A 22,272-nucleotide genomic window follows, 5' to 3' on the forward strand; every position below is an offset into this window, starting at 1 on the left:
TCACCCCACCATGGCACACACCCTCCTGTTCCTCTGGGTGGCATCCACTGCTCTGGCTCCAGATCTCTCTGGAGTCAGGGTTCCAGACTGGGATGAGCTCTCCTCACACCAGGCACTTAAAGGGGAGGGGACAGGGGGCCTCAAGCCCTGGATGGCTGGAATGAGCTTCCACGCCAGGACAAGGTCACAGTTCCACATTCCCAGCCGAGGCTCCTCAGGCTCTGCAGCTCCTGCTCTGGAGACAAGAGCTCAATCAGGTCCAAGAACAGCTCTGTGCCCTGTCCCTGGGATTTACCATCAGTGGTTGTTAATCACCAGGCAGAGGATGGGATTTTGGAAAGCTGGGTCAGTTTGGGAAGCAGGTACCACTGGATAAGGCTGTGAGCAGAGGGGACAGGGACACATGGGCAGCACTGCCTGCCCCAAGCATGGGTTTGCTTTCCAAAACAGCTGCTTGTAACCCAAACCCAGGCTCCTGGGCTACTTCCCTCAGCTGTGCCTTCCCCTTTTCCTGCCAACAGCTCCGTGCCCCGAGTCCGCGGGGTTTTATCGGACACATCAGCGCTGTTTGCTCTCCTTGCCAGCCTCCCGAGGGTGAGTAACTCACCAGCTGCTGGGGGGTCACAAGACACCAAGATAAACCTGTTAGACTCGATAATCACCACAGCAGCAGCAGCCAGAGCTAATCTCTGATCCTTCAGGGCCTCCTGAGCTCTTTGTTCTTAATCCCCAAGAAATTTGCAGGATGAAAATGGAATGAGGGGCTCCTGAGGGACGGGGTGCTGGATTAGGGGAGGTATCCTCCCATCTCCATCTTCCCTCCAAACATGTCCACTGGGAGGGAGGGAGGGAGAAGAGGGGCAGTCAAATATATGGGGGTGTACATTTGAGGACAGTGGTCAGGGGCCTGGCAGGGTCCTGAGGCTCCTTAAGGGAAATTAAATTCCTTTAATTAGTTCCATAGCCTGGATTATGCTGGTTAATACCAGGCCCTTTGCACCAGCCCCTTCACACTGGAGAAGGATCCAGGGAGAGCTCAGAGCCCCTGTCAGGGCCTGAAGGGGCTCCAGGAGAGCTGCAGAGGGACTGGGGACAAGGCATGGACAGGCCCCAGGGAATGGCTCCCAGTGCCAGAGGGCAGCCATGGATGGGATCTTGGCCATGAGGAATTCCTGGCTGGGCTGGAATTGCCAGAGCAGCTGGGGCTGCCCCTGCATCCCTGCAGTGTCCAAGGCCAGGCTGGACACTGGGGCTGGAGCAGCCTGGGACAGTGGGAGTGTCCCTGCCACGGCAGGGGTGGCACTGGGTGTGTGGGCAGGGAGGGTTGTGTCCCAAAATCTCCTCAGGGATGTGTCACACACAAGGAGCACGTGCCAAACACCATGTGGGGAATGCACAGGGGTTTATTCAGCCCTTTCTATCATGACAGCCATCACAGCCCACGGAGGATTTACGAGCTGTGCTGCAGAGAGCTGGCTCCCAGCCCAGCTCTCAGGAGGACTTGTTCTGCACGTGCTCCATGATTTTCTTCAGGCCCAGCCAGGTCTCCTTGGCAGCAGGGAGGATCTGGTTGGCGGGCAGCAGGAAGCCGTAGCGCCCCGTGTCCCGCAGCTCGAAGGCAAAGGAATATTTGATCCCGTTGTCGTAGCTCCAGTCAATGCTGCCTCCACTGGCTTGGTCTGGAAGGGAAAGGGAGATGGTCCAGAGGGGGACAGAGGAATGATGAAGTTCTGTTGTTCTGCTGTTGGTGTTTTGGGGGACAAGGATGAGGTTTGGATGGGAACGCTCAGGTCCGATGTGTGACCAGTGGTGTCACTGCACAGGAGCACTGTGGCTTCCACCAGGGACAGATCCTGTGGGAAGGACAGGGATTGGTGTCCTGGGACAGCCCCTAAAAGCTCTGAGTGGCCAAATACTCACAGATGGTATTGCAAATGGTGCCCACTTGGAAGGTGGTGCCATAGAGGGAGCGGATGGAGTTGGCAGCAGCTCTTCCCAGAGATTCCTGCAGGGGAGAAGATGAAGGGAAAGTCAGGAAGCTGCCACACTTCCTGGGATTAAACACTGGGATTTCATCCGAAATCTCCAAACTGCTTTGGAGATGATTCACACCAACAGCAGCCACAGCTTCCACAGCATTTCTGGGAGGTGCCACTGCGGGTGAGTGAACTTCCAGCAGGTTCTGTAAGTGTTTATCTCACTGGCTTGTCAAGGGAAGGCTCAAGAGATACCAGAAATTCCCAAGGCAATTGGGATCTTCCAATACTCCAAGGTCAACTTTGTGCTCACTCCAACTACGTAATGGGGGTTGGATGGAAAACTGAGCTGGGTTCCTTGTGAAGGGGGGAAAAAGGCAACAAATTGCCACAGGGGAACTGCATTTAGGTATTAGGACAAAAAAATCCCCATGGGATTAGAGAAACTTTGGGATGAGCTTGAAAAAGCTGTGGAATTCTTCTTTAGAAATATCAAAACAAATTCAGACTGAAATTGGCTCTGACTCCAAAGCCCTTTCAGCACAGGGTTAGAACAGAGACCTCCAGAGGTCTTTCCCATTCCAATTATGGTTGTGAGATCCACATTGCCTCAGAGATATTATTCCAGCTGTGCTGCTGTCATTAGGGAAGAGTATGGAAAGTACAGCAAGGCAGCTGGACAGAAGAGAGGAAGGTAAAACCAAGTCCTGCTGTCTCACCAGCTCGGCATAATCGTCTGGCCTGGTGCATTTGTATCCATAGGGATACATCAGGAGCTGGGAATAACTGTGGAGGGTCAGGAAGGCCTTGAAGTTTCCATGACTCTTGATGAAGTCAACAACAGATTTCACCTCCACCTCGGAGTTGGCGCTGGGCCCGTGGTAGGAGTCGGAGCAGGGTCTGCTGCTGGCTCCAGGACCTGGTGGTGCAAGGAGGGAACAGACCCATGAGGGGTGGAATTCCTGGGAGGGCAGGGCAGAGCCACACAAAGCTGGGCTTTCCTAAGGACAGCAGCCACTTAAACGCTGTTAAATGCTCAAACAGCAGTGACAGAGTGTGCATGTTCAAGGGACGTACTTTGAGATGATGCAACCTGGAACAGGCTGCTCAGAAACCCAGGAATCCACATTCCTGGGGGTATTCTGTGGTTGGATGGGGCTGGGAACAACCTGGGATAATGGAAGGTGGCTTTGCCCACGGCAGGGAGTGGAACTAAATATTATTTTGGGTCCTTCCAACCCAAACCATTTTTTGATTCCAGAATTCCATTACGCTGCCTCATCCTGTGCTTTAGGGTGAATAATCCCCTTTATAAAGGCAGCTGCTGGTTGTGTGTAACAGGATCCAGAATCCAGAAGCTTCATCCCTACCTCCAAAACCTGCATCCCAGTTCCTGTTGGGATCAACTCCGACGCAGATGCTGCCGGGGATCTTGGAGCGGGTTTTCCTCCACATGCGATTCTACAACAGAGAAATGCTCAAAAGGGAGCAAATCTGGGTGCTAGCACCAAAACTGCTCCCCAGGAAGGGCTGCCATCCGTGGGGGATTGATCCTAGGCATGATCCCAACTGTATTTCTGACTGCCAAGATGGGCCAATGGTCAAAAATCAAATGTATTTACAAAAACTGGGTATTTACAGGGGTTAGGATGAGTTAGACAAACAATGAGGATCTTTGTCTGCCCAACTCTTTGGTAACTCCTCTCACAGCATTAAGACTTTCAGAGCCCACTTCCCTCATGTTTATCATTTCCTTGGAAGAGCCAGGAATCTCACTGAGCTCAGAAAGCTGACCCACCGAGGTGTGAGTGTACACAAATCCATCAGGGTTGGCGACTGGCAGCAGGAAAAGATCCATCTTGTCCAGCAGGGAGGTGATGGACTCATCTGTTCCATAGTCAGAGGCAATCTAGGCAGAGACAGAGCACACCCTGCTTAGCAGAGTAATTCCTTCCCAAATGTTCATTCCCCCATTGCTGGGACACAGGAAAGGCTGGATTTTGGGGCAGGGCAACAAGGAACATCCCTTATCTGTGGACCATAACTGTTCCTTGTTATGCATGTGGAGTGAGCAGTGAATCTGTTTTATTATTTTATTCTGAAGACAGGAGGTCTTCAGAATAAAATGGAAGAGGATAACAAAATTTTCTCCTACTGTCCCAGAGGACAGGACAAGGCTGGCACTAAGACTGAGATGGAAGAGCCAGGTTGGGAATTCTCAACTGTGCTGCACTGACAGAAGCCAAGGAGCTTTTGGACAACACTCTTGGGCACAGGGTGGCTCCTGGGGATTGTTCTGTGCAGGGCCAGGAGTTGGAATCCATGATTTGGTGGGTCCCTTCCAGCTCAGCTTATTCTGTGATCCTGTGACTTCTCTGGTGGCTCATTCATTTCCAACAGGATTTAAATCCTCATTTTTAGAGAGATGGAGGTCTGGGCATTTTGTGGAAGGAAACCAACCCCACTGCATTTTTCTGGGTGAGCAGAGCAAAGCAGCAATACAATCTCAGTCTTTGGTTATTTGTGTAACAATTTCCCCTGAACCACTGCTTTTTGTCTGCCTAAACTCAGCCGTTCTAACAGGACAGAGCTTCCCAATTCCAGGTCGAGGCAGCCACCACATCCTCAGGGAGTCAGCTGCTTTTGGGAGGTGAATTAACTAAAAACACAGAGTGCTGATATCCTCTGAAACAGCAGGAAACATTGCCAAGAGAGGCCGAAGGTGAATCCCTGCTGCAGGAACCTTGTTGGCGATCCACAGGGCGCTGGCCTGGGTGACCCACTCGCGGGAATGGATGCCGGCGTCGAGCCAGATGGCCGGGCGGTTGGAGCCCCCGGTGCTGAACTGGGAAACCAAACACAGCATTTCAGACTCTGACACCTCTCAGTCGAGCACATCCCATAATAGATTGGGCGTGCTGTCTGTCATTCATCCCTATGGATGCGCTCCATGATATCTGTCGTACCTTCAGGACGTACAGAGGCCGCTTCTCGTAGGATTGCCCGATCTGGATCTTTTCCACAAAGCTGTACTCAGATGCAAGGCTGTCCAGTTCGGCATTAATCTGAAATGCAAGGCCATGAGAACATTAATATCATATTTATGTGCTCTGCCATTCCTTCCAGAGAATGATGGGCTGATTCGGGTTGGAAAGCCCATCCCATTCCACCCCCTGCCACAGGGACACATTCCACTATCCCAGGGTGCTCCAACCTGGCCTCGGACACTCCCAAGGACAGGGAAGCCACAGCTTTGTTAATTTTTAGTTCTTTCTTTCCCAGTTTCAAGATCCCTTTATTTCTCTTTGTTTTGAAGGATGGGTTTTGACAGAGTCTGCAGGAGAGTTTGTGGAATTTTGAGCAACACCGTCAGGGACAGCGCTGGCTGATTGTTCTGAGCACAAAATTAATACTGCAGAAAACAAACCCACGTGCCAGAAAAAGCTGCAAGGACATTTGAGATGCTAATATAGGATGCTGAATTGAAGACAGCATGCAAAAAGACCAGGAAAAATCAGAATACTCTTCCCCTGAGGTACTCACCTCATCCAGGGTGTGGTAAGCACCAAAGTCAAAGGTGTTGCTGCTGCGCTGCCTTTGGGCACTCTCGGCCATGTCTTGCTTTTCTTTATCCAGAACATCCTAAAATAATAACATTCAAATGGTGAGAAGTGTATGCTTCACTTGCTAAAAGATAAATAAATGAAAAGGCAGTGAGTTAATGCTGGTATAGGTGCCCTTTGGGGATTACTGCTCATGAGGAAATGTCAGATTAGTGCCCAAGTGGGTGATTTTTATCCATAACTGCTCTCAGCAGAGTTTACTGACTGATCAGTAACTTCAGTGGTGAGATTCCCAAATCTGGGATCAAAAGTCCACGTGTAATTCCTCAGGGGCTGTCAGAAGAGCCCTGTGGAGTTTATTGATGCCACTACTCAGAACACCTACAGCCATGCATGGACTGTCTTTGAGGAATAATCCACAACCTACAAAAATAAAGGGAGGATTCCACGGAAAACAGAGCATGGGAAAGTGGGAGCGAGGCCAAATTGAGAGTCAGTGTTCCCAAAAGATGTCAGAAATAGGTGCCAGTGGCACTGCCCACCTGCAGGTCTTCAATCAGGATGGAATATTCAATCCCCTGGGATTCCAGGAAGGCTTTCACTGACTGGACTCTGACAGCAGGAATTCTCACATCCACAGGGAGGGCAGGGGCAGAGGGGTTGACCCAGAAATCCAGCTGGAGAGAGAAAGGAAAATGGATTTGGTTTGGGGCAGGCATCCTGCAAACAGCTCTTGCAGAGTTTTAGAAATGCTGATTTCTCCCCAGAAATCAGAGGAAATCAGAAATCTCCCCTGCAGAGAGGAGCCCTGGAGTGCTCTGTTCTCTGTGGCCTCACCACAACCTTGTGTCAGCTTTTCTGACAAACTCAATTAAATAACAAATATCAAGGGCTTAAGTCAGTTTTTTCACTGACTTCTAGGCTTTGGTCAGACAAACAAGAAGAAATTTTAATTGTCCCTGATGACTATTTTATTATTCTCTCTTTTACTAGAAATAATTTCAAGAAAAACTCCATGTTCCAGTCTTAGGTAAATGAAACCCATTGTTTTCATTTCTCTTATCTTTCCTTTGGTAGAACTTTTCTAAATTTTAATTTCTAAATTATTCATATATTTTTTTTTAAGCCAGGGCTTTTAAAAAGTGATGTTAAAAATTCCCATCAATGGCAATAAGAACAGTAATAACCTGGAACTTTACATTGCGTTTTCCTGTTTCAATACAGTGTAGACTAACTAATAAATTCCTTCCATAACTCTGGGAGACAAAACATTGCCATTCCCACTGGAAAAACAAGTTTTTCAACACTGAGATTAAGATCTAACAATTCAAATATGATGTAAACCCAGTAGAAAAAAAAAAATATAAATATATAAATTCTGGCCCTCCTGAACACTGAGCTGGAACTCAAACTCGCGGGTCAAATTTAACGTGTTGAGAAAGTAAAATTATTTATGGCAGCTGCCCCAGGGTGATGGGAACCTTCCATCACCAGATGGGTCTGTGGCCATGACCCACCTCCAGGTGCTCCAGCGATTCCAGAAGCTGCAGCTGCTTCACCTCCTCCTCATTTTTGGTCTTGATCCGGAGAACCTGGTGCCTGTAATAAATCAGTGTTTTCAGAAGCCCTCTCAGAAGGGGGCTGGCTGAAGTGCTTTGCTCCTGGGATGGTTAATTCGGTGTTAATTGTGTGTTAATGGCTCCTTTGATCAGTTGATTTGGTGTCACCCAAGAGTTCAACCCAAGAGTTCAACCAAGCACCCAAGAGTTCAACCCAAGAGTTGAACCAAGCACCCGCGCCTTCCTCACGAACCAGACAACGTGGATGAGTTTTTAACCCCAAGGATCGATCCTGCATCCATCAGGTACTTTTGGACAGCAATGTGTGGGACAATAAAATTCCAGCTGAGCGGGGGAAGGATGCAGAGCTTGGGGAGCAGAGCAAACACAAACGTGGGGTTTGTTTCACCTTCCCCCGTTCAGTCAGAGGCTGACAGCAGCAGAGGGTGGCTCGCACCATTCCAGGATGGATCAGTCACCCTCTGCCAGTGCCTTGCTCACAAACCCAACAGCGAGAAGAAAGCTCGGGAACTGCACGGCTTTGGATGGAAATGAGCTCAAAAGGGTCCCGGCACACGAGCTCGGGGATGTGGCTGTTTTATTTACAGCGGCGCTCCTTCACACCTCGTTTACATCACCTTTACACCTCGTTTACATCACCTTTACATCACCTTTACACCGCGTTCACATCACCTTTACACCTCGTTTACATCACCTTTACACCGCGTTTACATCACCTTTACACCGCGTTCACATCACCTTTACACCAGGATCCTTTCTCTCCCCGGCCAGCAGAGGGAAAGGTCTCCTTGTCCAACCGAGTTAAACCAGCTCTGAAGGCACTTTTCCACGTTAATAACTTACTACTGGATTGTCCATAAGCTTTATGTCAGGATTGGATTCTGCTATGAATTAACCACAGCTGCTGAGGTTTTGAACCACCAAAACTCAGTTCAGGATTAAATGATCAATGTAGCCCCTCCTGGCTTTACACATCCCCGAGTTTTGGGACATTATTTATAGTATTTTTAATTCTTAATCCTTAAACTTTCATGCACAGATTTACTCACTGGAATCTAGTGCTCACTTCCTGCAACTCGGGAATTATCCAGTAGGATTTCATAATCTTTAATCGTTAAGGCCCTTCCATGGTCAATGAGGCTGTGAGGAAATACCTTGTGGGATAATTTTTGCAATGCAACATCAAGACAAACCTTCAGAATTTAATGGTTGGAAATCAGGATTTTAAATGCTTAGAAAGGAGAAAAGAAGAGGAAAAAAGAGAAATAAGAAACTTGGGGCAAAAAGGGAAAGTGGTGAACTTTCTGCTCTGAGGACAGGTTCTGGTCTTTCAGCTCTGCTTTTACAGAGAGGCTCAACTCAAGCCAAAATCAAGTCTTGGATGAACAGGAATTGAGAATCTCCTTAGAAAACCCAAACAAAAGCAAAGAAAGGTTCCCTCAAACACCACAACAGCAAAGCAACACGAACAATCAACCACAAATACCAAAAAAATGTGCCCCGAGCAGATTTTGTGAGGTTGAGACCATGAAAAACAACCGGAGGATACCAGCCATAAATGAAAGGTTTTGCACAAGTGTAACTCACCCAACGAAGGTTTCCAGGCACAGGGAAGCCCCGAGGAGGGCACTGAAGATCAAAATCAGCTTCATGTTTGCTGCCAGTTCAGCTGGGCTGGCAAAAGGGAATTTATACAGAGCTTTATTTTTGAGATCAAACACATCTGATAGAACCTATCACTCCATGTGATCAAGTTCTCACGTTTATCAGAGATTTCAAGGCAACCAGCAAGCTCATTTCACCTCCAAAAAAATATTTTCCACTGACACATCCAAACCAGGGAGGGAGGAGTCAGTCCCAAAGCTCCGACCACAAAAATGCGAGTGTTCTTTCGTGTTCTTCAGGGCAGAGGAAAACAGGGACACACTGAACTCACCCCAGCTCTACTGGGGGTCAGGAGCTCCACTTTTGGTTGGGATTTTGAGTTGTCCATTCCTGGTTCCAAAGGATATTTGAGGAGCTGTTATCCAGGTGGGAGGCAGCCTCCTGCCTGAGCTTTGGGAATAATCTCCCGTGGGAACACCCAGCTGTGGCTGTCCCATGGAGTTTGGATAAACTTTGTTTATCCAAATCCAAGGGTTTCTGAGAACAGCCAGGACCCTGCTGTCACACCTGGAGTTCCTGGAGAGCACAGGGGGCAGATGTTCAGCTGCTCAGTCCACCTCAGGAGAAGAGGAAAGGAACTCCCAGAGGAAACTTTAAATAAATATCTCAATTATCACTCAGCATTTGTCAGCACCTCCCTGAGGAGTCTCCTCTCACCTCCACTCCCACCCCACTCCTCCTCAGGTGTCCTGTTGTGTTCTCAGTCCCAAGCAAGTGCTTTGTCTCCTGTTTTTGGGAACAAAGGGAGCCCCAGGCAGGGATGAGTCCTGTTCTGGCCTGCAGGATTGAGTCATCTTGTAACTGCTGTGTCTGGGGGGCACAGGAGAACTGCTCTGGTCTCTAAGGTTTAACCAAACCCAGCCCCTGGGGAAAAAGATCTCCACCGTGTCAACTTAAACCAAATAATAAAAATTGATCCCAAAGACAGGAACCAGCACAGGAATTTCCTGCTTCTGGAACTACAGCAGGAACTCTGGTGGGAGTCAAACCCCACCTGCAGCTTCCAGACTCCAATATTTCCTAGGGAATCAGCTGACTGTCCACACGACCTGCCACAGCTCACTCTTTGAAAACAGGAAGAAGGGATTTAATCCAGGGCAAAATTAGAGCTTCTTTCATTACTCATTCTACATCCCACGTGGATTTAAGGGCTGCCAAGAAACCCTGCCAAACCTGATGTCAGGATCCAAACAAGCTCTGAGTGCCCTGATCAGCATCCTCTGGGGCCTCCACCCACGGCATTTCAGGAGCTGCATCTAAATCCAAACCTTGGACTCACTCCTCATCCCCTGGGGGGGCTGCAGGGCCCCCAGCAATGACCACGAGGTCCTAAAGGCTCTGGAGATCAGCCCTGAGCCACGGGCACCCTTGGAATTGGAGAGAATCCAGAGGAGGACCCAGAGCTGCTCCAGGGCTGGAGCCAGGGTGGGAGAGCTGGAAATGTTCTCCTGGAGAAGGGAAGGATCCAGGGAGATCTTCCAGCACATTCCAGGGCCTGAAGGGGCTCCAGGAGAGCTGCAGAGGGACTGGGGACAAGGGATGGACAGGACACAGGGAATGGCTCCCAGTGCCAGAGGGCAGCCATGGATGGGATCTTGGCCATGAGGAATTCCTGGCTGGGCTGGAATTGCCAGAGCAGCTGGGGCTGCCCCTGCATCCCTGCAGTGCCCAAGGGCAGGCTGGACACTGGGACAGTGGAAGAGCTGCAGCCAGGCTGGTTTTAAGGTCCCTTCCCATCCAAACCATTCTGGGAATTTTAGAGGCTGAAAACACCCACAGTGCTGTCCCCAGGGTCCAGGAGGGGAGCAGCAGGGAGGCAAAGGTGGCCCAGCGAGGCAAAGGTGGCCCAGGAAGGCAAAGGGGACCCAGGAAGGCAAAAGTGACACAGGAAAGCAAAGGGGACCCAGGAAGGCAAAGGGGACCCAGCGAGGCAAAGGTGGCCCAGGGAGGCAAAGGTGACACAGGAAGGCAAAGGTGGCCCAGGAAGGCAAAGGGGGCCCAGGGAGGCAAAGGTGGCCCAGGGAGGCAAAGGTGGCCCAGGGAGGCAAAGGTGACACAGGGAGGCAAAGGTGGCCCAGGAAGGCAAAGGTGACACAGGAAGGCAAAGGTGGCCCAGGGAGGCAAAGGTGGCCCAGGGAGGCAAAGGTGACACAGGGAGGCAAAGGTGGCCCAGGAAGGCAAAGGTGACACAGGAAGGCAAAGGTGGCCCAGGGAGGCAGCTGGAGAAGGGGCCTCACCAGAAGCAGCGGAGCCCCAGGGGATGCAGCCAGCAGGAGCAGGGCGGGTGGCACTGGCCAGGTCCCCAGACAGCTCGCAGGGCAGCTCCAGAGCCAGGGTGTCACCAAGCACGGGTCCCAGTCCCCGCTGAGCCCAGCCCAGCCCAGTTGGGCTCAGCCTGAGCGCAGCTGTGGTGTGTGTGGGTGAGGGCGGGCAGGGCTCTGTCCCCGCAGAGCCTCTGGAGTCACCGGTGACTCGGGAACACCCTGGTGACACCTGGGCGAGCCAAAGGGTAAATCAGCCTCAGCCAGCCAAACCCTCTCCTCGCCGAAAATCCCTGTATTGGTGCACATTTTCACTGAGAGAGGCCAGAATGGATACATGTCCCCAAAAACAGCAACTAGAAAAGCCTCAAGAATCATTAAATTTCAGTAGGGTCAGTCCATTTTTGTAAAATCCAGACCTTTGTTGTTGCTGCTCCAAATGATGCAAACTAATATCCACTGTTGTAGCCTCTCTTGTCATTTTTAGGAAAAAAATCCCAGAAACTTTTCACATTTGGACAGAAACATTTCACTGGCATGGCAAAGGACTCCACTGGCAGCTCATCTCCTGGATAATCAGAGTTAATAATCTCCTAATAATCAGAATTAATTTGCCATAACGCCAATTTATTTTGGATTACTGCCGGGGGAATTATTATTTCTGTGAATGATGGATTGCCTCCATGTCCCTAATCCCCCTGGAAATGCCCTGGATAAGGAATGAGTAGGGATTTCAGTATGTGCTTCACCACTTGTACACTTGGAATTCATTTTAGAAGCAGAACCCATATTTTTGATGTTTCTGGAAAATCTTTAGGCTTTATGTCAGTGTAACAATCCTGGATGCAATGGAGCCATGTATTTTCAACTCAGTTTTCCTTAAATTAGGAAACCAAGACCTTTAAATTTGGAGGATTCCTTTCCATTTGCAGAAATATGAAGTTACACCTGGACAAAAATTTGAAGTCATGCATGTATTGGAAACGATATAACTTTCCTAATTAATATTTAAGTGGTCATTTTAATGATTTATGGGCAGCGCCCACTTTTAACCAGCACTAGTAAAGCTTCTCCACAGACCTTTATTATTACTTTGATCATTAAATCATTGATTAAGTTTGTTAAAATAAATCCTGACAATCTTCAATGAGCAGACCCAAAGAATTTGAAGGTGGGGCATGTGGGAACTTAAATTTATGGCAATTAAAGGATATTGGAGTAACCAGAAAAATCAGAGGAAATTAAAGCCTGAAAGGTTGGAGACTCCATGTCTGGAAAAAGATAACAAAATTACTAAATAGCATGGACCAGATCAGTATAAAAAGTGAGGAAATGAATAGGGAACATTTTTTACAATAGTAATTAATGAAGAGGATCATGCAATTTAGAATGAATGAACATGAATTTGTTTGTTAAAATTCACAAAAAAGTGAAAAAGGTGTGTATAGTGGCTCATGTGGAGGCCCAAACTTTGTCAGCCACACACACAAACCTTGGCCAAGAATAAATATGGTGACATTTTTAAAAAGAGTGTCAGGAGTCTTGTTTTTCCCCACGGTTTTGGTGACAATTGTGCAGAAATATGAAATTGTGCTTGTACAGAAATACGAAGTTACACCTACACAGAAATATGAAATTGTGCTTACATGGAAATATGAAGTTACACAGAAATATGAAACTACACTTGCACAGCACGCAAATAGACCTTAAAATTTTACCTGCTGTGGCAACATATTGCTCTGACAAGCATGGTAATGTGTAATTAAACAATTTAGCTATAAAGACAAAAAAAAAAAAACAAAACAGAACGAAATTGTCCCCGTGAGGGCTCCTTCGCCCCCCCCAACATGGCGGCCCCCTCACGCCCTTCCCGCCAAAACCCGCGCACGAGCGCCCGCCCCCTTCGCCCCTCCCCCGGCGCGGCCGGTGACGCGGCGCGAGCGCCCGCGCAGGCGCAGAGAGCGCGAGGCCGCGGCGGCGTGAGGGGAGCGGAGCCCCGGCGGGAAAAGGGGAAAAAAACCGCCCGGGCTGAGGGGAAAACGGGACCCATCTGCGGAGAGGTGAGGGGAAACCTGCGCAGGGGGCACAGCCGAGCTTCGGGAGGAGGACCGGGAGGTCTGGGGAGGGGGAGCAGTGAAATTTGGGGAGGGCGGTTGGGAGGGGAGAAGGGAGGCTCGGGGAGGGGGATCGGAGAGGTGTGAGGAGGGGGATCAGTGAGGTTTGGGGAGGGGGAGCGGTGAAATTTGGGGAGGGGGATCAGAGGGATTTGGGGAGGGCGATCTGAGAGGTTTCTGGAGGGGAATCAGTGAGGTTTGGGGAGGGGGATCAGAGAGGTGTGAGGAGGAGGAGAGGGGAGGTTTGGAGAGGGGGACAGTGAGGTCTGCAGAGGTGAAATGTGAGGAGGGGGATCAGAGAGCGTGAGGAGGGGGAGCAGTGAAATTTGGGGAGGGGGGATCAGAGGGATTTGGGGAGGGCGATCTGAGAGGTTTCTGGAGGGGAATCAGTGAGGTTTGGGGAGGGGGATCAGAGAGGTGTGAGGAGGAGGAGAGGGGAGGTTTGGAGAGGGGGACAGTGAGGTCTGCAGAGGTGAAATGTGAGGAGGGGGATCAGAGAGCTTTGGGGAGTGGGAGGAGCAGAGCTTTGGGGCGGGGAAAGAAGGGAAGTTTGAGAAGCGGGGGAGTTTAAATTTGGGGAGGGGGATCAGAGATGTTTGAGGAGCAGGATGATCGAAGAGGTATGTGGTGAGGGAGAGGAGGGCTTTGGATGGGGGAAAGGTGAACTTTGAGGAGGGGGAGAGGAGAAATTTGGGGAAGATGGGGGAGATGTGAGGGCTGCCTGCCGGGGACAGAGTTATCTCCTTCATATAAGGTGTTACTAGCATAAAGGAGGAAATAAAATCTCTTTAATGTGACAGAAAATTCTCTGTTACCTACTGAAATAAGTGAGAATTTTTGCTAAAAAACACTGCTCTTGCCTGGAGGAGGCAGGAGCTTTCCCTCCTCCTTTTGAATGACATTATTATTCAAAAATGAGAGAGAGGATGAACACTGTTCCTCAGTAACCTGCCTGAGAACCTTCCTGCCGAGTAAGAATTGACAGATTTTGCCTTTTCCCCGCGTTCTCACAGACAATGACACCAAATAAGAGCCCAGACACTTCCCTCATCGACCTGGCTGTGAAGATGAGGAAACAGGCTGAGACCAGGAAGGTGGTGCTGGCCTGGGGGCTCCTCAATATATCTGTAGCAGGCATGATCTACACTGAGATGTAAGCTAATGGTTCCATCTGTAAGCAAAGATTCCACCCTAAATATCCCCCAGGATGGAATTGCTGCTAAATTCTCCCTTGTTTTGTTTTTCAGGACTGGGAAACTCCTAAGTACATATTACAACATCACCTGCTTTCCACTCTGGTACATTGGTGAGTCGTTGCAGCGTTTAAATCAAATTTCAGGAACGTTCTTTACTCATTTTTATTGCTGGGAGGTCGTTTTTAGGGCAGGTTATTTTTTCTGTTTGTGTTTTAAACCAAAACTTTGTTTTGCTTTCTGTGATCTCCCTTGAAGCTGCTGGAGTTCCATCGTTTTAGGGGCAGATAAGGAGTGTTAACAGCCTCCTCTCTGTGGGGAATGGGCAGGAGGGACTTAGTTAATGTGTGAAATCTTCCTTAATGGGTTAAGGCTCTAGAGAGCCTTGGGTTATTTTCCTGCTGTGTTGTGCTCTGGGTGTGGGTGATATTTTACAACAATTCAAGTTGATTTCAGAGGAGGAGACTCTAAGCTCTGTCAGACAACAGGATGGAAAGAAGCAAGAGTCATGAGATTTCCTTTTTGGAAAATAACAATCCCGTTTTAAAAATTAAATTTTAAAACGTATAAATTAATTTCAACACTGAGGAAAATTATCTCCAATGGTTCTTGCCTAAGAAAGTGAAGAAATCTTGGATACTTCCCCAAACTGGCAGCACTAATAATGACCTTTTTTAAATAGACATAGCCTGCTTGTTTTACAAATGTAATTTTTGCCCAAACCACGACAAAAACTCGTGTGTTTCTTGCAGAATTTGCCCTGGCAGCCCTGTTCAGCCTCAACGCCCTGTTTGATTTCTGGAGGTACTTCACCTACCCAGCAGCACCAGGCAGCTTGGTGACGAGCCCCAGCCAGCAGATCGTGGGCTGGCTGCACAAGGCAGGTGGGGAATAAACCCTCTTTTATTCTTTTCCCTGGTTTTAGTGTTGTTTCTCCACTTGTGCTTTATTTGAATTGTCTCCTGACAGGAAGCTGAGCTGGGTGGTTGGGGTTGTCCTGTGCAGGGCCAGGAGCTGGCAATGTCCTCAATGTGGCCATTTGAGGTGGAACTAATTGCGTGTTAGATAACTGAGACGTTAATTAGTGCGGTACAGAGGAGAGAGCAGTGGGCACGTGGAGGAGCTGCTGGGATATTGGAGAAGCCCCCAGCAGGATTTACCCCGAGCTGGGCTCACAGCTTATCTGAGCTCTGTAGGGACCAGCTTTTCAGCGTCCCTTTTTAACATCTCTGAAATGGCCTTTTAAATCTCTAAAATGGCCTTTTAACGTCTCTAAAATGGCCTTTTAACATCTCTAAAATGGCATTTAACATCCCTAAAGTCACCTTAAGCATGGTTTAAATTCAGAGGGGCAGTCTGGGTGACGCTGCTGCTCGTTCCTTGCAGCCGTACCGGTGACGCCCCCTCGGGAGCCGGCGGCCAAGCGAGCGCTGTCCCTGACGCCGTCCCCGCCCGTCCAGGGCCAGTGTGTGCTCAGCTACAGCCCCTCGCGCTCGCCCAGCGCCAGCCCCAAGTTCCCCGGGGGCTGCCTGAGCGGCTACAGCCCCCAGCTCCAGGCTCTGGCAGGGACCAGCCCTTCCCACAGCACCTCTGTCACCTACTCACCCGGCAGCAGCTACGCCAAGGTAAGCACCGCCGCGCTCCCGATGCCGCAGCTTGAGCCTTGGCGGCGAAAAGAAATCAATTGTTGTGTTTTGTTTTGTTTTCTCTCGAGGTTTCCAGCTTCAGCCACTCTCCCAACGGATCTCCCTATTCCATGAGCGTGGGGGCTGGGGACAGCGGGGGGATCAGGTCTCACTACCGATTCTCCCCCATCCTGTACAATAATTCCACCTACAAAGATGACTGTATCACAGATGTCCCTAAAGTGGCCTTAAGCATGGTTTAAGTTCAGAGGGGCAGTCTGGGTGACGCTGCTGCTCGTTCCCTTGCAGCCGTACCGGTGACGCCCCCTCGGGAGCCGGCGGCCAAGCGAGCGCTGTCCCTGACGCCGTCCCCGCCCGTCCAGGGCCAGTGTGTGCTCAGCTACAGCCCCTCGCGCTCGCCCAGCGCCAGCCCCAAGTTCCCCGGGGGCTGCCTGAGCGGCTACAGCCCCCAGCTCCAGGCTCTGGCAGGGAGCAGCCCTTCCCACAGCACCTCTGTCACCTACTCACCCGGCAGCAGCTACGCCAAGGTAAGCACCGCCGCGCTCCCGATGCCGCAGCTTGAGCCTTGGCGGCGAAAAGAAATCAATTGTTGTGTTTTGTTTTGTTTTCTCTCGAGGTTTCCAGCTTCAGCCACTCTCCCAACGGATCTCCCTATTCCATGAGCGTGGGGGCTGGGGACAGCGGGGGGATCAGGTCTCACTACCGATTCTCCCCCATCCTGTACAATAATTCCACCTACAAAGATGACTGTATCACAGATGTCAAATCCCTGGACACCTTCCTGAGGAACGAGGAGGAGAAACAGCACCGAGTTCAGCTGGGTAAACTGGGGGGTTTGCTGGGAAAAGCTTGGCAGGGAGGAGGTGTTGGTTTTACCCAGTGTGACGGGAGGAGTGCCAGTAAAAAGGTACCATTAATTTATGGGTCAGCTGTGAGCTTGGCAAAGGACCTGCTCCTGGGGAGCAGCTGGGGTGTGAGGTACAACCCCACTGTTTCCCCTTCAGGCAGTTTTCCTCCAGTTATTCCTTGGAGCAGGATTGCAGCATGGGAATGCTGCTGGGTTATCTCTGTGGCAGTTGGTGGCTGTAATGGACTGAGATAAGATCACCTTGATAAGAGGGGGATTTTGTCCAAGACCTTTCAGATAAGGGGCTGAATCCAGGACATTTTTCTCCTGGGTTGGGACAATCCAGGGTGGCCTCAGTGACCTGTTCTCCCCGTGCTGTTTCTCCAGCATCACTTGGCAATAATTGAACTTCTTAATGAATTAATCTTTCCAGGAAGCTCAGATTCCAGCTCTCCCTCCAGCAGCCCAACGTTTTGGAACTACAGCCGCTCCATGGCAGACCACGCACAGATCCTGAGGAAGTTCCAGTATCAGCTGGCCTGCAGGTCCCAGGCTCCCTCTGCACACAAGGATGAAGCTGATCTGACCTCCAAGCAGGCTGCAGAAGAGGTAAATTCCACCAAAAAAAAAAAGGTAAAGAGGGAGAGCTGGGATTTTAAAATGCACCTTTGTGCAAAGGTTTGGATTTGAGCTGGGTCAGGAATGCTGGGGAATAAAGTCCTGCAGCATTCAGCCAGCTCCTTTCTTTTGCAAGCAGCAGGGACTGTCACAGACCCTGCAAACTCTGGGGTTCTCACGTGGATTTCATAAACCTTTCCATAGGTTTGGGCACGGGTGACAATGAACCGGCAGCTCCTGGACCACATGGATTCCTGGACAGCAAAATTCAGGAATGTAAGTCCCTCCCTGAGGAGTTCCAAGTGGGAAAATTCCTCCATGTCCTCTGTGCCTGAGATGGGGAGGGTTGCAGTGCCTGTCTGAGGGTTGGGGTGTTCTGTCACACACAAATCCCACAAATTTTCATCTCCCTGCTATCCTGAACCAGACAGGAGAGGGACTGGATCCTTCACCTCGTGCTTGGAGGGCTGTGATCCGTAACCCCCTTTCCTCAGGGTCCAGAAAAGCTGTACCTGATACAGATGGCTTTTCCCAACTCCTATACATTGAATTTTCTGCCTTTTCAGAAGCTGTTAAAGGCTCGCTTAAATTCTGCCTGGGCTGATAATTCAATGAAATTATTTCCCTCCCTGACTGGCTTCAGTGTTCCTGTTGAACTGCTTTGTGGTTGTGGTGGGGTGACTGTAGGCTGTCAGCTGAGGGGTTTATTAAACATTCCTGTTGCTTCCGAGCTTGGATTTTCCCCTTTTCCCTCCCAGTGGATCAATGACACCATTCTGGTGCCGCTGGTGGAGGAGATGGAGTCTGTGAGCACTCAGCTGAGGAGGATGGGCTGCCCAGAGCTGCAGATTGGAGGTAGGGTCAGCCTGGCAATTCCCTTGGAATGGGTGGTACATAAATGAGGTCTGGGCAATGGTTTTGTTCCATTTCTGCTCTCTTTTGGTCCTTTGTTCCACTTCCTGCATTTCTTTAAGCTGGGAAGGTTTTCTGTAATGCTTTATAAATATCAGTGCTTGGACACTTGGGTACAATTCTTAAATGCTTCTTTTTTCCTCCCATAAATTTAATTTTACAGCTCAAATGATCTATAATAATTGATTATTAATCAGGCAGAAAGCATTCCAAAGACAGATGTGCTGTAAATTCTCAAAATTTGTGTGTCCCAAAAGTCTCACTGTCTCCACTGCTATGTGCTTTTCCAAGTTCTTCCTTCAATTCACCCACCTCCTGAAAGAGCAGGGTTTTTTAAATTCTGTAAATTTTTTTAAAATTCTGATGAGCTGGGGTTCTGCTTTTCATTTTCAGGTTAGGATTCTGTAGCAGCTGCTCCTCCTGTTGTTTCAAATTAACAAAGCAGTGGATTTGACGTGCTGCTTTTTAATTAACTGCCTTTTTTGGATTGTTCTTAGAGCGTTTCCTCCAAATCTACTGTTGCAAAGTGCTTAAAAACCACAGACGCTGCTTTTGTTTTCACTTTGCTTCTCCCCCACCGCTCTTTCAATTCCTGCTGCTTCCTTGTAGCTGCTGTGCAGGAGCTTTGTGCCTCTCTGTGGGGTGTGGGTGTTTGCAGCGCGGCCCCGCTGAGGCCGGCTCTCTGTTGCAGAGGCCAGCATCAGCAGCCTCAAGCAGGCAGCCCTGGTGAAAGCCCCGCTCATCCCCACTCTCAACGCTCTGGTGCAGTACTTGGATCTCACCCCGAACCAGGAATACTTGGTGGAAAGGATCAGAGGTTTGTGCTGTTTCCAGATGTTTCCATACTGTTGGCTCTGTCCCTGCATACCTGGAGTGTCCAAGGCCAGGCTGGACAGGGCTTGGAGCACCCTGGCATGGTTTGTGCTGTTTCCAGATGTTTCCATACTATTGGCTCTGTATCCAAGAGCAGCTGTCCCTGGATCCCTGCAGTGCCCCCATACTGTTGGCTCTGTCCCTGCATGCCTGGAGTGTCCAAGGCCAGGCTGGACAGGGCTTGGAGCACCCTGGCACGGTTTGTGCTGTTTCCAGATGTTTCCATACTGTTGGCTCTGTCCCTGCATGCCTGGAGTGTCCAAGGCCAGGCTGGACAGGGCTTGGAGCACCCTGGCACGGTGGGAGGTGTCCCTGCCCGGGGCAGGGGGTGGCACTGCATGATCCTTCAGTTTCCCTCCAATCCAAACCATTCCGTGATTTCCTCCTGCCTGCTCAGGGTGCAGAGGGATTGAATCACTTGAATCATGCTGTAACTTCACCCCTTTGATCAATTTTCTCCACCAAAACCCCCCTTTGCTGAGCCACACTTCCAGCTGCTGTTATCCCAGTGAAGTGAGTAACTGCTGCAATTGCAGAGCTCTCCCAGGGGGGATGCATGAGCTCCTTCCGCTGGAACGGAGGAGGGGATTTCAAGGGCCGGAAGTGGGACACGGACCTTCCCACCGACTCCTCGGTGAGCTTCCAGGCACGCCTGGACCCCGGGGGTGCTTGGGTTTTGGGATAGGGTGTGGAGGGAGCAGCCGGGCAGCCTTTGAGGAGCACGGGAAAATCAGAAAAGCACGGCTTTGCTGCTGGATAATTAAAGACATTCCGTTGCTGGAAGTGGGAAATCAACATTGAAATAGGATTTGATTTTCTGGTTGGGAACGCGGTTAAATATTTGGAATTGTCCAGCTGTGGAGCAGCTGTGAGTGTCCTGATAAACAGGAAAAGTGAAAAATGAAGAAGTTTTGACATTAATTTAAGGCTATTAGCAAAAAAAAAAAGACATTTCACATTTTTCTTAATCGTGGGTGATACAATGCTCTGAGGTCCAAGGTGCATATCCCGGATTTTTTAAGATTTGTGGCATTGTTTTTAGCAAATCCTCTGTTCTCCCTCCCAAACAGCTCCTGCTGGGTACAAGGAACACAGAAAGCACCAGATCTCAGATAACTTGCTGATGTTACCCACATCAAATATTGAGAACTCTGCAGAAGGGGTTGAAAGCCCCTGGTTTTCAGGACTTTATGTCACAATTTTGTCATTCTTAAGGCTCGTGGCCAGCCCAGGCTTTGCAGTGACTTTCAGGAGGCAAAGGGAGAAGTTTCCTTGCTGGGTTTGGGGTGGGCAGAGCTGGTTTTTGATCTCCTCTGCCGTTCTCAGCCAAATCTGAAATTGGTGATTTGGGCATGAAGCTGCTCCTAAGGCTGGGGTTAAACCAGCATTGTAACTAGAGCTTATCAAAGGCTGGGATGAGCTGCTGGGATTAAGGGAGGGAGCTGCTGGCTTTTGGGGCCCTTGCAGTGAGATTTGGTTGTGTTTGCCCAGATCCTGATGCACGTGTTCTGCACTTACCTGGACTCCAGGCTCCCTCCTCACCCCAAGTATCCTGATGGCAAAACCTTCACTTCCCAGCACTTCATCCAGACTCCAGATAAACCAGGTACTGGGCTGGCCTGGAGCTGCTCTTTTCCTCTGGGATCACAGCAGCACCTCTGAAACCTGTTTGTTTTTTTATTAATTAATTTTTAATTCAGACACTTCAAACGAAAACGTGTTCTGCATCTACCAGAGCAGCATCAACCCACCCCACTACGAGCTGATCTACGAGTGCCACGTGTACAGCCTGCCCAAGGTACAGGGCTTTGTTCTGCTCCTGCTCCCAGCAATCATTTCCAGGGCTCCTTTGGGGTCTTGTTAAATCCTGCACACGTTTTTGTCCGTTTACACCGAGGCTGGGCCAGCTTGGTCTTTGCCCAGCACGTGGTGCTTGCTCTGCTGCTGATACTGCCTGAGGTGTCTGTTTATTGTGAAACCCCAAATCCCAGTCCCTGGTGGGTGATGTCACTGATGTCACCCCTTGAGGCCAGTGCAAATTCCAAAGGGAAGTTCCAAATTAGGAAAATCCTGAGATTTTTAATTGTTTTGATTTCTAAATCCTTGTCTCTCTCTGTGGCTCCAGGGCAGGAACAACATGTTCCACACCTTGCTGATGTTCCTGTACATCATCAAGACAAAGGAGTCTGGGATGTTGGGGTAGGTATCCCAGGGAGCAAGATGGGAATGGTGTCAGACCAAAACCACCCCGGGGGGGTGATAATTAATGGTGCTAAAATGGAATTAACAGCAGCTTTTAAATGGAAATGGCTAATTGTGATCCCTTTGGGTTTGCAGGCGTGTAAATCTGGGTTTATCAGGAGTCAACGTCCTGTGGATCTTTGGGGAATAATGGAACTGTGACTCAAACACCAGGAGAATTAAAGCTCAGCTTTGTGCAAGACGGAGGAAGTGCCTGCACCTGCCCTGTGGATTTTGTCGAGGCTTTACATGGAGTATTTCACTGTGGGAATGCTCCTGTGAAAGAATTCCAGGCAGGAGTTCTCCTTCCTGCTCCTCACCTCCAGCAGCCCTGTCAGACTGAGCTTCCCTGATCTCAGACTAAACCAAACCAAGCCTCCTTTGAAGGGGCAGCTGCAGCCTCCCCAAGGCTGTGCACAGCTCTGAGCACTTGGAGGGATAAAGCAACTTGGACAACTTCAGGATCCAAAAAATTCCAAGTCTGGAAGCTCAGACTGAGTTTTGCTTCATTTAGGCGTGTAAATCTGGGTTTATCAGGAGTCAACGTCCTGTGGATCTTTGGGGAATAATGGAACTGTGACTCAAACACCAGGAGAATTAAAGCTCAGCTTTGTGCACAGAGGGAGGAAGTGCCTGCACTTGCCCTGTGGATTTTGTCGAGGCATTACATGGAGTATTTCACTGTGGGAATGCTCCTGTGAAAGAATTCCAGGCAGGAGTTCTCCTTCCTGCTCCTCACCTCCAGCAGCCCTGTCAGACTGAGCTTCCCTGATCTCAGACTAA

At 49.8% G+C, this 22,272-nt stretch overlaps 2 protein-coding genes across 3 annotated transcripts; one reads left to right on the forward strand and one right to left on the reverse strand.

Annotated features, from left to right (window-relative positions):
• Window positions 1–1,392: 1,392 nt before the first annotated feature.
• LOC121334165 (carboxypeptidase A2-like) lies at window positions 1,393–8,912 on the reverse strand. 2 transcript variants are annotated; one of them, XM_041401066.1, is made up of 12 exons: window positions 8,881–8,912; window positions 8,707–8,793; window positions 7,057–7,138; window positions 6,082–6,216; window positions 5,520–5,618; window positions 4,943–5,041; window positions 4,720–4,821; window positions 3,775–3,885; window positions 3,347–3,437; window positions 2,696–2,895; window positions 1,921–2,005; window positions 1,393–1,679 (listed from the first exon to the last, which is right to left on the reverse strand). In XM_041401066.1, exons 2-12 carry the CDS (start codon window positions 8,769–8,771, stop codon window positions 1,492–1,494), a joined length of 1,257 nt encoding a protein of 418 aa, XP_041257000.1. In that variant the 5' UTR covers window positions 8,772–8,793; window positions 8,881–8,912; the 3' UTR covers window positions 1,393–1,491. The 2 variants fall into 2 exon arrangements, with proteins under 2 accessions (XP_041257000.1, XP_041257002.1); XM_041401068.1 differs by lacking the exon at window positions 8,881–8,912 and having other exon boundaries at window positions 8,707–8,857.
• A 4,093-nt stretch (window positions 8,913–13,005) lies between these two features.
• On the forward strand, window positions 13,006–21,945 carry TMEM209 (transmembrane protein 209). The gene is made up of 15 exons (XM_041401091.1): window positions 13,006–13,105; window positions 14,173–14,312; window positions 14,407–14,465; window positions 15,105–15,236; window positions 16,287–16,525; window positions 16,615–16,819; window positions 17,279–17,454; window positions 17,668–17,739; window positions 18,222–18,318; window positions 19,067–19,192; window positions 19,785–19,882; window positions 20,740–20,854; window positions 20,949–21,046; window positions 21,374–21,447; window positions 21,586–21,945. The coding sequence occupies exons 2-15, from the start codon at window positions 14,176–14,178 to the stop codon at window positions 21,638–21,640; spliced, it is 1,683 nt and encodes a 560-aa protein (XP_041257025.1). The 5' UTR covers window positions 13,006–13,105; window positions 14,173–14,175; the 3' UTR covers window positions 21,641–21,945.
• Window positions 21,946–22,272: the final 327 nt, after the last annotated feature.

This window comes from Onychostruthus taczanowskii, unplaced genomic scaffold (assembly GCF_017590055.1).
Source record: "Onychostruthus taczanowskii isolate IOZ18803 unplaced genomic scaffold, ASM1759005v1 scaffold184, whole genome shotgun sequence".
NCBI lineage: Eukaryota > Metazoa > Chordata > Aves > Passeriformes > Passeridae > Onychostruthus > Onychostruthus taczanowskii.